This window comes from Rhinolophus ferrumequinum, chromosome 15, assembly GCF_004115265.2.
Source record: "Rhinolophus ferrumequinum isolate MPI-CBG mRhiFer1 chromosome 15, mRhiFer1_v1.p, whole genome shotgun sequence".
NCBI lineage: Eukaryota > Metazoa > Chordata > Mammalia > Chiroptera > Rhinolophidae > Rhinolophus > Rhinolophus ferrumequinum.
The window spans coordinates 38,841,964-38,858,281 of NC_046298.1; the positions used below are offsets into that span (position 1 = coordinate 38,841,964).

General features: G+C 50.2%; 1 protein-coding gene across 1 annotated transcript in view; it reads right to left on the reverse strand.

Annotated features, from left to right (window-relative positions):
* Window positions 1-16,091, reverse strand: part of FCGBP (Fc gamma binding protein) — a 36,283-nt gene extending 20,192 nt beyond the window's left edge. Inside the window, exons 1-6 of the mRNA XM_033128849.1 lie at window positions 16,015-16,091; window positions 13,400-14,647; window positions 11,272-11,627; window positions 7,050-7,620; window positions 4,095-4,699; window positions 1,575-2,142 (exon numbers count right to left, since the gene is read on the reverse strand). Coding sequence (XP_032984740.1) covers window positions 1,575-2,142; window positions 4,095-4,699; window positions 7,050-7,620; window positions 11,272-11,627; window positions 13,400-14,647; window positions 16,015-16,069 — 3,403 coding nt within the window. The 5' untranslated portion in view covers window positions 16,070-16,091. The remainder of the gene's footprint in view (window positions 1-1,574; window positions 2,143-4,094; window positions 4,700-7,049; window positions 7,621-11,271; window positions 11,628-13,399; window positions 14,648-16,014) is intronic.
* Window positions 16,092-16,318: the final 227 nt, after the last annotated feature.

Consider the following 16,318-nt stretch of genomic DNA (forward strand, 5'->3'; position numbering starts at 1 on the left):
TCCTATCTGTTAGTCACTTGTGGCTATTTACATATAATTGAATTAATAAATAAAATCGAAGATTTAGTTTCTTGGTCACACTAGACCCATTTCAAGTGCTCAGGAACCACATGTGACTAGTGACCAGACGGGACAGCTCAGATATAGAACATTTGCATTGTCACTGAGATTCTATTGGACAGCACTGTTCTAGGTGTAATATCCAGTTTACGAGAGAATCTGGTGGGACAAGTTAAATAACACTATAAAGAAGCAACTAGCTAAAATCAGAAAGTAGGCAATCCTGCAGGACAAATGACGTGTTTTTTTTCCCAATAAATAAATGGCATGAACAAAAGGGAGGGGTAGATAGAGAAGTGGATATGTGATAAAGCAAGTGTAATAAAATATGGACTGTAGAATCTAGATGGTGAGTATCTGAGTATTCACTGTAAATTCTTTCAGCGTTTCTGTATATTTGAAGAATTTCATAATAATATGTTTGGGGGAAACAGGGAACTATTAAAGGAAAAACGTGATTTAAGAAAAATCAACTCAACGCAATGTGTGTGGATTTGGTCTGGATCCAGATTCAAAAAACTGAAAAAACATATTTTTTAGACAACTAGGGAAACTGGAACCCAGATCGGGTTTTAGATAATGTTAAGGAATTAGTGACATTGGAATGCTTTTTAATTCCAACGTGGAAGTCTCTTTTTTGATCACTGCATCATCAGTTTTTGCTGGGTAACAAACATCCCCAAAGCTTAGAGAATTAAAACCACAGGTATTTATTATTTCTCATGATTCTGTGGGCTGTGCAATTATTTAAATTTAGGATTAAAACTGGAGAGGTATGGTTGAACTTCTATTAAGTTCAGAAACTTTAGAAGTCAGAATAGTGGTTATCTCTTGGGGCACAGTGCTGAGAATGGGGTGTGAAAGGACTTCTGAAGGGGTGAGAAGCCTCGTATGTTCTTTTTCAGGATTCTTGGGACAGGTTATGCAGATTTGTTCTCTTGCTGAAAAAATGTCAAGTTGCTTACTTATTATATGTACATATTTTTGAACATGTGTATTGTATTTCAACAATAAATTAAAAAATGTAAAGATCCAGTGAAGGGGTACGTGGCTTTCAAACTTCTTTGATAGCAAGCCAAAACATTTGAAGACCATTCCTGCACCCATATCTGAGGCAAGGGTCTCAAACTGACTGCCCAAGGGGCCAGGCAGCTGTTGTAAATGAATGAAGTAGGACAGATGGGGACCAAGAACTGGAGAAGGAATGAAGCTTCTTTTAAAGACAATATTACTGCTTGTTTCTGAATGACAGGTGCCATATGGGAATCAGACCCTGGGCCACCAGATGTATTTGGTTGTCTTACAGATATTTACTGCATCTATGATTTCCTAGCTGTCATGATCCTGAGCATGTAACCGAACCTTTCTGAGCCTCAGTTTCCTCATCTGTTAAATGGGTAAAACCATAGTCCCTATCTCATGGGTTGTTATAAGAATTAAGTGAATTAATGATATTTATACGTTAATGAATATACACAAGGCTGAGCCCCCCAGTTGTTACTATTGGTACTCACGGCAAAGCTCCTCACTCCTCCAGGGGTACACAGTGGCCTCCGCAGCCTGGCATGCCTTAGCATAGCTGGCCAATGCATCACACAGTGGCCCAGACTGGCCTGGGAGCATGTAGCGGTCGTAAACACAGTCGCGCACAGCACCCTTTGGATCCAGCGTGTCGTGGCACTCTCGGAAGGGGCCCTTAGGGTCGGCGAGGATCCCACACTCGTTCTTGCTCTGCAGCTGCTCGGCTATCAGGGAGTCCAGCGTGGGACAGTCACCTGGCTCGGCGGCTCCACAGCCGGGCCTGGTCTCCTCCTGCCAGCTAATCCCGAAAGCCAGTGCATTGGCAGCTTGGCCTTCACTGCGCAGAGCCAGGTCATCACCTGGGTCCCCGTTGAAGTTACCACAGAGCCCATGCAGGGCGTCAGCATAGCTGCCGGGCACCTTGACTGTCACGTGGGCATCCCAGTTGTAGGATACGGTCAGGCCAAAGTCTGTGCGCACGACAGCATATTGGCCCTGGCGGAACACTTGCACCTGCCCCTCTGCTGCCTGGAAGGGCAGGTACCGAATGATGTCGTCCACCTGAGGAGAGATGCAGGAGGGTCAGGGTGTTCATGGCTCTGTGGCCCAACCCTCTTTCATTCAGCTCCAGCTATTCTGGGCTCTTTGCTGTTCTCTTGAGCACATTATGTTTGGTCCCACCTCAGGGCCTTCGCACTTGCTATTACCTCTGCCTGGACCACCACCCACTTCTCTTTGTCCTTAAAGTATCAGATTAAATCCAAATTTCTAACCCATGACCTTCAAAGCCTTGTCTCCCCATTACCTCCCTGACCTCACCTCCTCTCACCCTCCTCCTCACTCATTCTGCTCCAGCCACTGGCTTTCTTGACACTCCTCTAATTCCCCCAGTTTAGTCTCACTTCAGGGCCTTTTCACTTGGCTAAGAACACCACCGACCACTTTTCTCCTGGCTGTTTCCCCTTCATCCTTCAGGACTTGGCTTAAATCCAAGCCCCTTCCCTAGAAGGTACTGCTTAACTTTGGCTCCGTCCACCTTTGTGCCTACATCCCCTGCCACATCACTCACCCAGCCTCCTTGCTGTCCACCTGAACATATCAGTGCACTGTCACCTCAGGGCCTTTGCACTTGCTGTGTTCGCTTCCTGGAATACCACCCAGCACTCTGCACTTGGCCACTTCTACTTCATCTTTTAGGTGTCAGCTTTGATCCGAATCCCTCACAATGGCCTAAGAGGTCCCAGATTGGAATAAGCCCACTACTCTCCAATTGAATTCTCTAGTAGTGCTCTATTCCTAGCCCCAGTTTGTTCCTGCCTCAGAGCCTTTGTACTTGCCGTTCCCTCTGTCTGGAACACCCTTCCAGGCATTTCTCTCTCTGCTTGTTCCATCTCTTTCTTCAGGAGAAGCAATATAAGGTAATGGTTGAGAGTATGGATCCTGGAGCCAGATAGCATGGTTTCAAATCCTGGCTCTGCTACTCATTACCTGTGTGTCCTTGAATAGGTGAATTAACCTTTCTGTACCTCAGTTTTCTCATCTAACAAGATTAAGTATTTCACAGGATTGTAGAGATTAAATGAGTTACTATATGTCAATCATTTAACACGTAGAAGTAATTTAATATATGTTGGCTATTATTATTCAAGCTTCAGTTTAAATGTCATCTCAGAGAGGTGACATTAATAAATACTCATAATTAGGTTCTCTGTTTGTCTAGAAGCTTCTCTATGCCAAACCAGGCTTTATGGGCAGAATTTCCTTTACTCCAAGGTCGTGCTGAGGGTTAAGAATTAAGGCCTGTAAAGAGTTTAGCATAGTGCCTGGCACGTGGAAAGTTCTCTCGGTTTTCCATTTCCCATCAGCCTCCTCCCAAAAGCATGGGCCACTGCCCCAAACCGCTCAATAATAATTATTAGCTATTGTGACTCTTACAACTACCTCACCTCTCGATTTTTATCTTTTATTTTTTAAAAGAGTAAATCAGGGGTTCTTAACTTCTGCCGGGTGGTGGACCCTCCGAGAACCCTCTGCCCAGAAACTTGGTCCCTTTCTGGACCACTGTTTGGTCCCTTTCCCCCAGCCACGATCCCTAGTTACTGACCTTTTATAGGTCACCTTACTCTCTGAAAATCAATCACCCTCCAGAGGAATGCACAAAAGTATAACTTGGCAGGATACATATCAATAAAATATTAAGTCAACATTTACTGAAAATGTGCTTGGTGCCAAGGCCTCTTTCAAACATCCTACAAATATTAACTAGTCAAGTTCCCACAACCACCTTGAAAAGCACCTTCTACTTGGAGGCACCCTGTTACTATCTCTTTTGACAGAGGACAAAACGAAGGCCCAGAGAGACACAGTCACATGGCCAGGGGAGACAGCACCCCCGGCTCAGGGGCCAGGGCCTTAACCACTGACCACAGGTCTGCTAAGAGATGCCCAGCCCCACTCACTCTCCGGAAGGACGTCCTGCCCTTCCACCCGGCCCTGGGTGCCGCGTTGCTCACCAGCACTCGTCCAGGATACTGCCGGCGCACCTCCACCTTCACTCCGAGGGCCTCCACGCGCACGGCGCGCGTGTAGCTCACGGTCTGGCTGCCCCGATGCTCGTTTTCCACCAGCACCCGGAAGGCGGGCAGCATCGTGTTCTGGCCGCTCGAGCCAGACAGCAGGTAAGTGCAGGTGCCCATGAAGTCGAATCGCCGGCCGTCAAAGCTCACATAGTGCGGGTCCCCGGACGCCTGGCAGGTCCCGAAGCGCTCAGAGTGGCAACCCAGGAGGTTGTTCTTCACGAGGCAGCGCTCGCCGGCCGGGCAGCCCTGCGTGTCCTTGCAATGCACCTTCCTGGTAGCGCCGTCGCAGGTACAGCACCGCCGGCACTGGTCATCGGCCCACACCTGCTGGCCCGGCGCCAGCGGGCGGCCTTCATAGATGCAGCCGCAAGACGAGGCCGGCACGCACGCACCGCCGCTGGCCACGAAGTCCGGGAGGCATGTGCAGCCCTCCACGCACCGGCGCTCGGAGCAGTCGGCTGGCAGTGCGTCGGGGTTGCAGGAGGCAGGGCAGGCGGGACTGCAGGAATCATAGCGGCTGTTGGCTGGGCAGGACAGGGCTGCAGGGACACAGGGACGCGAGTCAGGCCAGCGCTGCACCCTCGAGGGACGCCCAGCTGGGAACGTGCCAGGACTTCCCTCCCGGAATCCTGCTCCTCCCTCAGAGCTCCCCATCTAGTTCATGGCACTTCCATCCTTCAAGGCACTCAGGCCCCAAACTTCAGAGACATAGTCGACCCTCCCCCCTTCATTCACTGGACAACCAATCTGTCAGTAAATCCTGTGAGCTCCATATTCAAAATCTACCCCTTTCTCCTCTCACCACCGTCCCCACCCTGATGCTGTCTACCCCAGTAGCCTCCTGCCTGATCACCTTTGGCCCCATCCTGCCTCCCTCCGTACCACCCCCCCCCCCCCCCGCGCCCCCACAGTCTTCCTCACAGGAAGCCAGAGGGACCCTGTGAACATCTGAGTCAGACGATGTCTCTCTCTGCTCAGAGCCCTCTGGTGGCTCGGTCTTGCTCAAAGGAAAAGCCAGAGTCTCCCCCACCTCTGTGGCCATTGAGGCCCCACACGAGTGGGCCCCATCACCTCTCAGCCCTGTCTCCTCTCACTCTCCTTCTGGCTCACTCTGCCCCAGCCACTGTGGCCTCCTCATGGGTCCTCACACTCCCAGCTCAGGGCCTTGGCTCTAGCTGTTCCCTCAGAAGGCAGTGCAGCATGTGGCTAAGACAAGGCTACCAGAGCCCAGATGTCCTGGGTTCCAATCCCCGCTCTCCCCATCTTAGCTGTGTGATGATGAGCAAATGATTCCAACCACCCTACGCCTCATTAGTAAAACGGGATAATACCAGTGCTGCCCTCACAGGCTTGCTGTGAGGAGTAAATGAGTTCATCTGTGTGGAGACACCCAATGGACATCACTGTTATTACAGTGCTACCTCGGTTTTCTAATGTAATTCGTTCCGGAAGACCGTTCGAGTTCTGAAACGTTCGAAAACCGAGGCACGGTTTCCCCACAGAAAGTAATGCAAAATGGATTAATCCGTTCCAGACCTTTAAAATCAACCCCTAAAACTGCAAATTTAGTGTGAATTTTACTATCCAATGATACCATAGATCCATAAAATTGACGGCGTTCATAAACCAAAATGTTCGTCAACGGAGACGTTCGAAAACCGAGGTACCACTGTACTTCGCTGACTCTGTTGCCTTATCCTGATCTCTGTCATCTCTCAATGTCATCTGCTCAGAAAGGTGTTCCCTGAGCATCCTCTCCATGAGTCTCCCATTTGCTCTCATTACATGAACTTCATTTCTTTCTGTTCTCTGAAGATGCTCCAGTTTACTGCTACTCTGTCTTCCTGACAGGATATAAGTTCTGCGAGAGTGGGGACCTTGTCTGCCTCAAACACAGCTGAATCAGCACCAAGGACAGGGCCTGGCCCGTAGGAAATGATCAGCAAATACTGTGGAAATGAGTGAGTGGATGAACAAACTCACTGTTTCCTCTTCTGCACCAGGCATTGGGGACTCTGGGGAGGAGGGTGTTTACTGGGCAGTAAGGACACAGCAGTGACCAAGACAAACCTCAAATGGCCTCAGTGTCTCACCCAGACTTACTCCCCCTCCGCAGTCCCTGTCGCAAGCCCTGGGCTGGATGCCTCTTTCTCCTTCCCTCTAGCCTCTCTGCCTCCAGAGCATTTCTCTGGGAGTCTCACAGGAGAGGGACATCAGGTGGCTGTTCATCACCAGCACAGGGAAGGGGCCAGACAGTGGTTCCAGGAATGCTTATTGAATGAATAAATAAATGAGGGAATGAATGAGTAAATGTATGGACGCTTGGCTAAGGAGTTTGTCCTTTATGCAAAGGTCATTGGGGAGTCATGGAAGGGATGTAAAGGCAGAGATGTAAAGGAAGAGATATTTCTGCTTTGGGACTCTGAAGACAACCTCTCATGCCAAGCTTTGCACATGCTCTTCCTACAGCCTGGAACCCACTTTCTGCTCCCTTTCTCCTGTCTAGTTCCAAGCCCTCCTACAGGTTGCTAATTGGGCCTCCTTTTCTCTAGGAAAATCTCCTTGACCCTCCTTTCCCCCAACCCAGGCTGAGTTAGGAAGCTTCTTTGGTCTCCCATTGCCTTCTGGGCCTTCGCCCACCCAGCCCTGACCACTCTGCCTGTGCCTCCTCCAACCTGGCCATGACTACTCTGGGCTGTCACTATCTAGTGATACGTCCGCCCGAACCTGAGGCTCCCTGTCGCAAAGCCTGGCTGTCTTGTCCATCTCCGTGTCTCTGGCCTGGCCCAGCTCTGGGCTGAACCACAATAAGAGCTCAGATATTGAGCAGATGTCAGGGATCCCTGCCTCCCACCATGTGCTCCCAGCCTCCACCAGGGCCTCACTCACGGCAGTTGGCTGGTGACCTCCAGTCCTTGACAGAGATGCCATACTCCAGACAGGCTTGGGCATAGGAGCTGAGGCCCCGGCACAGGCTGAACCGGTCCCCCTTGGCCACGCATAGGTCATATACACACTCCTCCAGGAAGGGCTGGGGGTCCAGATCCTTGTGGCAGGCGGCAAAGGGGCCATTGGTCTCGGTCAGCGTGCCGCAGAGATTGCTGCTCGCATAATGCTGAGCCTGGTCTTTGGTGCAGGAGGGACAGTCGTTCTCGCAGCCGTCCTCACACAGGGAGTCTCCATCATCCAGCTTCCAGCTATTGGCAAACTCCACAATGCTAGGAGCCTGCTCCCCGTTGGGGGTGAGGAAGTCATCAGCAGGGTTGCCATTATAGTTGCCACACAATCCGTACACCTGGCCGCTGAAGCGCGCAGGCAGGCTCACTGCCAGCTGGGAATTCCAGTCATAGGTGACCACCAGCCCGAAGTCCAGTTCCACAATGGCCCGTGTCCCACTGTGGTACACGCGGAGGCAACCCTTGCCCAGGGAGACAGGCAGCCTCGAGCGCTGGTTGTCAATCTGCAGCGGGGGTGAGAAGGGAAGGGAGTGGTCAGATGCCCTGTGGTCTGGCCTTCAGCTCCTCATGTCCTCCCAGGCCTTCCCCTGCGCTAGCTGCGGTGGGATTCTTCCCTCCTGCTACTGCCACCAACCAAGCCTCAGGATCTTTGTCCTTGCTCCTCATGGCCTGAAAGGCTCTGCCCCTAGATGCACACGTGACTACTTCCGCACCTCTTACAGAAGCTTTGCTCAAATGGTACCATCCCAGTGAGGCCAGCCCCACTACCCTGCTTTATATGGCAACCCCTCCCTATTCCCTTCTCCTGTTTCCTGTTCTACTTGTTCCTATACCTTCTAACCTTCTAGAATATAATTTGCATGTATCAGCTGTCTAGCTCCATAGACTGTCAGCTTCACAAAGGCAGGGATTTTTGTCTGCTTTGATCCCTGTTTCATCTCCGGTACCTAGAACAGTGCCTGGTAGAACGGCGGGCACTCAATGAGTGAACGAAGGCACTGCTGTGTTAAACAAACACTCACTGGGCACCCACTCTGTGGCCGGCCTGGGCTGGGAGATCATGGAGATCTAGTGATGACCGAGAAAGCCCTTGACCCTGCTCTCATGGGGCTCCCAGTGCAATGGGAGAGACAGAAGTGTCACTAGACAGTGACAGATCAGAATGGACAGGGCTGGGGTAATGGAGGCACAGGACGCTGTGGGAGCCTAGAACAGGGGCCAGATCCAAACTTGCATATCAGACGAGGCTTCCTGGAGGAAGGGACAGCTCAGCTGAGCTGTAAAGGATCAGTGAGGGATAGCTACAAAAACAAGGATGGGGAAGGGTATTGCTTCGCAAACGTCCTAAGTGGAGAGAGAGTCTGGCCAGGAGATAAGGAGAGTGCCTCTCTGTCCCCTGGACCCATTTCCCCTTCCTGATTATCTTCTCATTCTTACCCCACACATTCTCGTCTTAGCCAAGAGGATGGGGTATGAAAATGGAGCAACAGGCAGAGGGAACAGGACGAGCGATGGTCTGAAGGTAAGATAGGTCAGTCAGTCAGGAAGGAAGGAAGGCCTGTGTGCGTCCTCCTGTGTGTCCAGGCCTAGCAGGCAGTGGTGCACACACAGCAGGTGCCGAGGCAGCTCAGGGCCCCACACTCACAGGCTCTGTTCAGGGACCACTGTTCAAAGCCGTCTCTCCCCTAAGATCCGTGATCTCCACTTTTAAATGACACAGTCACATTTGTTCATTACAGAAAACATAAAATGTGCATGAGCAAAAATGAGAAAAGAGAAATCACTCATATTGCTGTAGAAACACACACGCACTTTATAAATCCTGCCAGATTTTTTCCACCTTTAAATACATTTATATTTTTTTAAAAAATAATGAGACCGTGCTGAAGTTACCATGTCACGAACTCCTCTTTTCTCCCAACAATGTCTTGTGGACAGCCTACCATGATTCTACCAGGAGCTCTAAACCTTTGTCGACTCACTGATCTCAGTAAGGATCTGACAAAAGCAATGGACCCTCTGCCTGAAAAACTGCATGGTCTGTGCAAAATTCTGCACATACTTTCAAGGGATTTGAAGTCCCCCTGAGCCTGTGCTCAATCCCTCTAGGTCTCAGAACACCGACTTTAATCCACTTGGCGATTAATCTCACAGGTCCACCTGAACACTCACAAAATGAGGGAGGTACCAGAATATTCACTGCAGTACTGTTTGCCATCAAGAACAAAGTGTCCATTCACAGATGACTGAGTTAAATGAGCTATCATGCACCCATGCGATGGAGAAGGACGCAGCTGTAAGAAAGAAGGGGAGGCTCCCTATCCACGAATACGGAAACAACTCCAGAATATACGGTTCAGCGCAAAAAGCAAAGTACAGAGCAGAGCAGAGCATACAGTACAGTACACTTTGGGAAGAAAGGGAAGAGGTAAGAATGGATGTTTATGGTTGCTTGTATTGGCATCAAGAAACCCTAGATGAATACTCAAGAAATCAGTAAAAGTCATCAGCTGTGGGGAGTGGGGGAAGAGCAGATGAAGACAGGAGTGACAGCAAGACCTCTCACAAAATGCCCTTTTTGTTTTGAACTATGTGAAGGCTCTACCTATCAAAACAAAGAAAAATCTCAGCAACATGGAAGAATTTCCATAGTATTATGCTGAGCAAACAAAGACTTACACAAGAGGCTTCTTACACTGGATGAGCCCCTTAATATGAAGTTCTTGAACAGACAAATCTATGGTGGAAAAAAAATCAGAACTCTGATTGCCTTTGGGGTGAGGGGAGCTGGGGATTGTTTGGGAAGGGACATGGGGGAATTTTCCAGAGTGATGAAAATATCCTATATCTCAATGAAGGTTTGGGTTGCTCATTTGTAAAAACAGTGAATTGTACGCTGAAGATTTGTGGATTGTATTAGGTATAAATTTTATCTCAAAGGTGAGCAGTAAGAAGTGTAAAAATATTGTATTCCAGTTAATGATATGGAATTTGAAGTCTTTAGGGGTGAAATGTACTGATGTCTGGAACTTACTTTTAAGTATACAAAAAATAAGATGGATTGTTGACTGGACAGAGGGGTGGACAGATGATAGATGTATGCTAAATCAAAAAGAGTAAAATGTTTAGAATCTAGGTGGCTGGCCCATGAGTGTTCACTGCACAGTGATTTCAACTTTTCAGGATGTTTGAACATTTTCATAATAACATGGTGGAAAAAAGGGACATAATTGCTCTAGGCTGTTATCTATATTGGCTGAGTTTCCCAGGGGCAGAAGGGCCTAGAGCAGGAGTGTCCAAACTGCGGCCCACGGGCCAACTGCTGCCCACGATCCATTGTTAATTGGCCCGCAGCAAATTCCAAAAATATATTTAGTTTACTTAAATAAACCAGGTGAGGCAATACATACTTCACCTCGAGTGAGTGGCCCGGCTATTTGTGTATTTTACCGCATATGGCCCTTGGTGAAAAACGTTGAAAAAAGTTTGGACACCCCTGGCCTAGAGGTTAAGAATAGGGACTCAGAAGCTGGCCTGCCCCTGTTCCCAGCTCTATCTCTTACAGCTCTAAGTCCCTGCCACTCATCTCTCTGGACCTCAGTTTCCTCATCTAAAAGTGTTGATAATAAAGCCTATCCCACAGATTGCTGTGAAAATTAAATGCATTAATACCTGGAAAGTGCCAAGAAACAAGTCTGGCACATAGTAGGTGCTCACTAAATTTAGTGTTTGATCACTTAAGAAATTTCCCATTGTTGGACATTTTCCTTTTCTTCCCCGTTTCCTTCCTTCCGTCCTTCCTCCCTCTCTCCCTCCCTTCCTCCCTTCCTTCTCTCCTCCTCCTCCTCCTTCCTTGGGCTCTCTCTCTCCTTCTTTATTTTTTTGCTATTATAAACCATATTGGCATAAACTTTTTTCCCTAACCATATCTCTGAGCATCCTTAAATTTTTTTTATAAGTACAATTGCTGGACAAAAGGGATTTAAGGTTCTGCCACGGGTTTTCAAATCCCACCTGCCCAGCCCCCACTCCCTGGGCCCACTCCTTGTACCCTCCTCCCCCGGCAAAGGGCTCAGGTTGGGGGCCTGACACCCAGGCCTTGCCTCCTCCTTCTGACTGATGGGCATTAAACCCTGAAGATTCTGGATACTTACCCGGGCGAAGCCAACTTCCCCGCGGAACAGTGACACGGAGTGGCTATAGGCGCGCACGGCGACGAAGCCCACGCAAGAGACGCGGTGGCTGCTCCGGTGCTCGTTTTTGACCTCCACGCTGAACGCGGGCAGAGTCTGGTCCTGGCTGTTCAGTTCCGCCATCGTGTAGGAGCACGTGCCCATCATGTCGTAGCGATGGCCATCAAAGGTGGTGTAATGGGAGTCACCCTGGGCGCGGCAGGTAGCCGTGGAGACCGGTACGCATCTGGCCTGCCCGTTCTCCACTTGGCAGGATTGCGAGGGATGGCACTGCATATCTTGGCAGGGGTGCTTCTTCATATTCATGGACACCGGGTCTGAGGAGGGAAGGGGGCGGTGGCGACAGAGAAGGAGTCAGGAGTGTCCTCGCAGTTGGGAATCCTGGCGCAATACCATCTACCATTGTGAGGAGTTTGGGCAGTTCGCTCACAACTACCCATTTTACAAGTGAGGAAACAGGTCTGGAATCTCACAGGGAGAGAGCTCCGCAGGCCTGACCCCAGCCCAGATTGTCTGCTTCCTCAGCTCAGACCCGAAGGACTGGAAGGCAGTGAAGAAAGACAGCAGGAACAATCATGGAAATGTTAATTTGTTAATTTTCTCTCCCTGCTTCCTCCTCTCCCCTACTTTCCCATCCAGGTCAAAAGGCTAAGGCACATTTTTTAAGGACAGAAGATGGAAGGCAGAAACTGTTCAACAGAACGGAAATGACAGTGGAGTCAGGCCGCTAGGCTAGAATCTTGGCTCAAGCAATTAGCTGTGTGACACTGGACAAGGAATTTTAAACTCTCTGTGCCTCAGTTGCCATATTTGTAACATGCGGATGATACTAATACCTTCTTTGCAGGGACATATGGGGAGGGAAGTGCTGCCAGGTTTAAATAAGCTAAAACATAAGGAGGGTTTGGAACTGCCCTAAGTGTTAATTGAGTGTTACCTGTTATAATTCATTACCTACCCCTTCCCCGTCCTACTAAAGGCCAAGTGGCCCTTTGAAGTTGAGTGGCTTCCATGTCGTGGAGAATGGGTAGGGGTATTTTTGCCAGTGCTGGGAACCTTAGCGTCTGGGGTCGTAGCATGAAGGGGAGGGAGGTCTAAATAAGAAGAAACAGCTCTTCCTGTCTTCGGAAGCTCTTGCCCTCTGTCTGCTCATAATAGCAGCTTACCCTTATGTAGTCCTACTCACTTGCCAGGTTACTCCCTATGTGCTTCACAAATGTTAACTTATTACACCCGCACTTAAACAATCCTGTGTGGGGGGGTGGTTATTATCCCCGTTTTACAGATGTGAAAACTGAGACCCACAGAGGTGAAGTCACATGCTCCAGGTCACACAAGCGGAAGTAGGATTTGAACCTGAGAAGTTTGGCTGTCACATTTGTGCCCTCAAATGCTGCACAAATGCTTCTCAATGTGCTGAGCCTGAGGTGACACAAAGGGCCAGATCCTAGAGGGGAACTATGTTAACAAGTGCGAGGTACCTAGAATGGTCCCCAGTATACTGAGGGGTGACACTCCCAGCATGGTAGGCCTCATTATTATTATACTTTTAGACCTTCTCAGTTTGGGCAGAAACGTTCCCATAGAAGGTGTGGGGGAGTGGCAGTCAGCAACTGGTCTAGTTGTGTATCAGTTGCTACAATATCAAAATATTTCCAGACTAGTTGGTAAGAAGCTGCTGACCTGACCCTGCCTCCCCACCCTTTGCCCAAGATCCCTCCTTCTCAGCACCTTGGTTCCCCCATAGTATCCCTTCCCCAACAGCACCACACCACAAAGCAACAGACAGAGGTCTGATGCCAGAGGATTCTGCTGCAGTGTTAGTGCATCTCTCCTGACTGCTTGGGACCCTGGATCATACCGGTTGCCAAATATTTAGAGTATTGTTCCTGGAGGGGTGGGGAGTAGGAAGGGCCTGGGAAGCCTTTAGAAAAGGAAGGATGGCAGGGAGGATTGAGGTGAGGGGGGAACAGCCCAGCTGAGCCAGGAAACCATAGAGGAGCAGGTGGATGGGAAAGGGGGAAAGACAAGAGAGCCCGCAAAGGGGTCACCAGGTGGACAGGGCCAGGGGTCGTTTCCCATCACTCACTATCCAGGCAGGCAGCTGCTGTCCCATAACCTCCAGACTGGACCAGCCCGAAGATGAGCAGTCCAAAGTTGGTAGTGGCCTTGAACTGGTGGACCGTGTTATCCGGGCTGATGTCTATTTCGGCATACGAGAACTCACTGCCTGGTACATCTTTCCAGGCGACATTGTCCCCCAGGCTTTTCCCGTCCATGGTGACCCCATCAACAGCCTTCGTCTGTGCCATCATGACGGCCACAATGCTAGAGTTCGGCATGCTATCGACCGCATAGGCAGGGCAGTATGCCTCCACGTCTGGGATCAGGACCAGGTAGGGGTCATAGGTAATTCTGCCCTTTGTGGCACCTGTGCCAAACAGCAGGACTTGGATGCCCACATCTGCAGACAAGTAGAGTGGCTGGGAACTCCGGACCTCAAACTCAGACACATCACCTTCCTCGAGAGTCTTGGAGCCAGAGACGTCCCCAAGTCTGTAGGTCAGCTTTGTGGTCTGGCTGGCCACGACATAGACCAGATCGAAGCGGGTCTGGCAGCCTAGAACGGGTACCACATACTGGGTGCCCCAGGTGGAGGTGGGTAACAGCTGCTCCATCACGTGGTTGCACTCTGTGTGTTTCTGGGCACAGCTGTGGCCAGAGAAGACCGCCACAGGGCCATTGGCTGTGATCTTTGACCCTGAGAGATCATCCGTACTCTGCAGCTGGACCACCTGATAGGGTTCCAGAGTCACACTCAAGACACTGCCTGCGGGATAGAGCTTGCCCTCGAATGTCACTTCCCCCTTCAGCTGCACACTGACTGAGGCACCCTTCTCACAAGCCACCACAGCAAACTCCTTAACATTCTCGGACGAGATGCTGGGGGGTGTGAACACAAAATACTCGGAGCCCAGGGCACTGGTAGGCCGCAGCAGTGTCAGCTCCCCTGTGTTGGGCTTAGCGTTTATGGCTTGCACAGAGATGGGGTGGTCACAGCGGACCAGCACCACATGCGGCGAGGTTTTGCTGCCAGTCAACTCAATGTTGATGTTGATGTTGACCATGGCCGACTGCCCAGGCTTCACCGTGACTTCCTGCGAGGTGCCATCTGCCTGGCTGAGGATGGTAACTGAGGTGAGGCTGTTGGACAGGGTGGTGAGTAGGAGGTGGAGGAAGGACTTGCCGTACCCGGCCTCGTAGTTCTGCAGGAAGGCCGTGAGGAATTCCTCCCCTCCGGTGTTGCTGGCGTACCCTGAGGCCTTCTGGGTCAACCCTGGGGCAAGATAACGCAGTTGTGTGTCCACTTATCCATCAGAGAACCCACCCCATGCTCTGTGCCTAGATAACATGTTGAAATACAACTTGGGCTTCCTCCCACACCTTTTCTCTTTCCTTTCTCCTTATTCACATGGCATTCACCCACCAGCTTTTCTGGCTTTTGTTTTCCAAAAGCCTGAATGCTTTAGACAGGGATCTCCAACTCAAATGCTGACAGGGCCAGGGAAGTCATGTCAATGTGCAAATGGAGAATTCACACACCATCGAAAGGAGGTTGTTGCTATTAGCTTTAGCCTGTTGTTATGATGACGGCTTATGGGCTCTTTTTTTCTTTCTTATGCCAGATCTTACCATTTTTCAAGAGAAACTGGCTATCTGAATTTCCACGTGAAATCTCCAACCCAAAATCGTTTTAAGCACTATGGAGTCCAAAGTGGCTGGATTCAGGTGCCAGTTTGTGATTTCTGTCTTATTAGGACAGGGGTGGTGTGTGGGGGGGTGGTTTGAAGTGGGTAAAGGAAAGAAGGAGATTATAGGAGTGTGGACAAAATGTCTCCTAGAAATAGAGTGGGTGCTTTTCAACACCCCAACTGGGAAGAGATTCTCCAGAAGACAAGAGAGATGGAGAAAGGGAGGAGGCAGAGGGAGGAGGAGGAGGAAAAGGGAAAGAGAGAGAGAAAGGGAGAAGGAGAGGGAGAGGGAGAAGGAGGGAGGGAGGGAGGCAGAGAGAGAGAGAGAGAGAGAGAGAGAGAGAGAGAGAGAGAGAAATAGAGAGAGATCTACAGCACCTTGGGAAGAGTGTGAGAGTTATAGAAGGGCTGTCTGCTGAATAATGGAGCCGTGAAGGGTATCCCAGGATCCCACAGGGCCAAGAGACCAGGGACAATGAACATTTCAAAAGTAACCTAATAAAATGTTGACTGGTGACTAGAAGGTCCTGAGGTCCTGTTCTCCCCCAGGCCTTTGGCTTTACCTAAAACTCTAGTCCTGGCCACAGCCCTGGAGAATTGGATACGAAGCCCTTCAAGAATGACTTTAGTGAAATTTTCCATCACCTCATCAGAATGAGGCTCAGAGTCAAAACTTTAGTTGAGTTGCAGAAAATCAAGGAGGTGGTATTTCTTGCACACTTGAGTTTGGGGACTAAGGTATTCACCTGCTTCCCTCCAGAACAGAGAGAGAATGGGTGGATTCCACCACATTTCTCTGCAGAGCCTAAGGTGCCTCTCTCCCACTGCAGCTGGCCTGGGGTGGTGTTGGGATATGGTTTGCGGAGGGGGCACACATGGAGGGTGCTGCCCCAGGCAGGCAGAGTTCCTCAGACTGGAACAAGGACAGAGATGGGATCTTGGTTTCACTTACCCCCCAGGAGAGTTGCTCCGGCCCAGAGTGTCCACCAGCTCCACAGGAAACCCATGTCTGGAGTGAGGAAAGAGAGGGGATCATAGGAGACTGTCCTAGAGAGGGCAGAAGGGCCCAATCTCAGGACAATGGTCACCTGGGCACCAGGAAAACTGAGGTGGGCCGCATCCAAGGGCCAGTATGTGGGTGTATCTGTATATAGGGGAGTTGGATGTCCAGTGGGTCTGGACGTGGGGTGGGGAGGGCAGGACAGGGGCAAGAGTAGGAAACCTGATGTCCCACTGCCAAAGGGGACTCCAGTCCG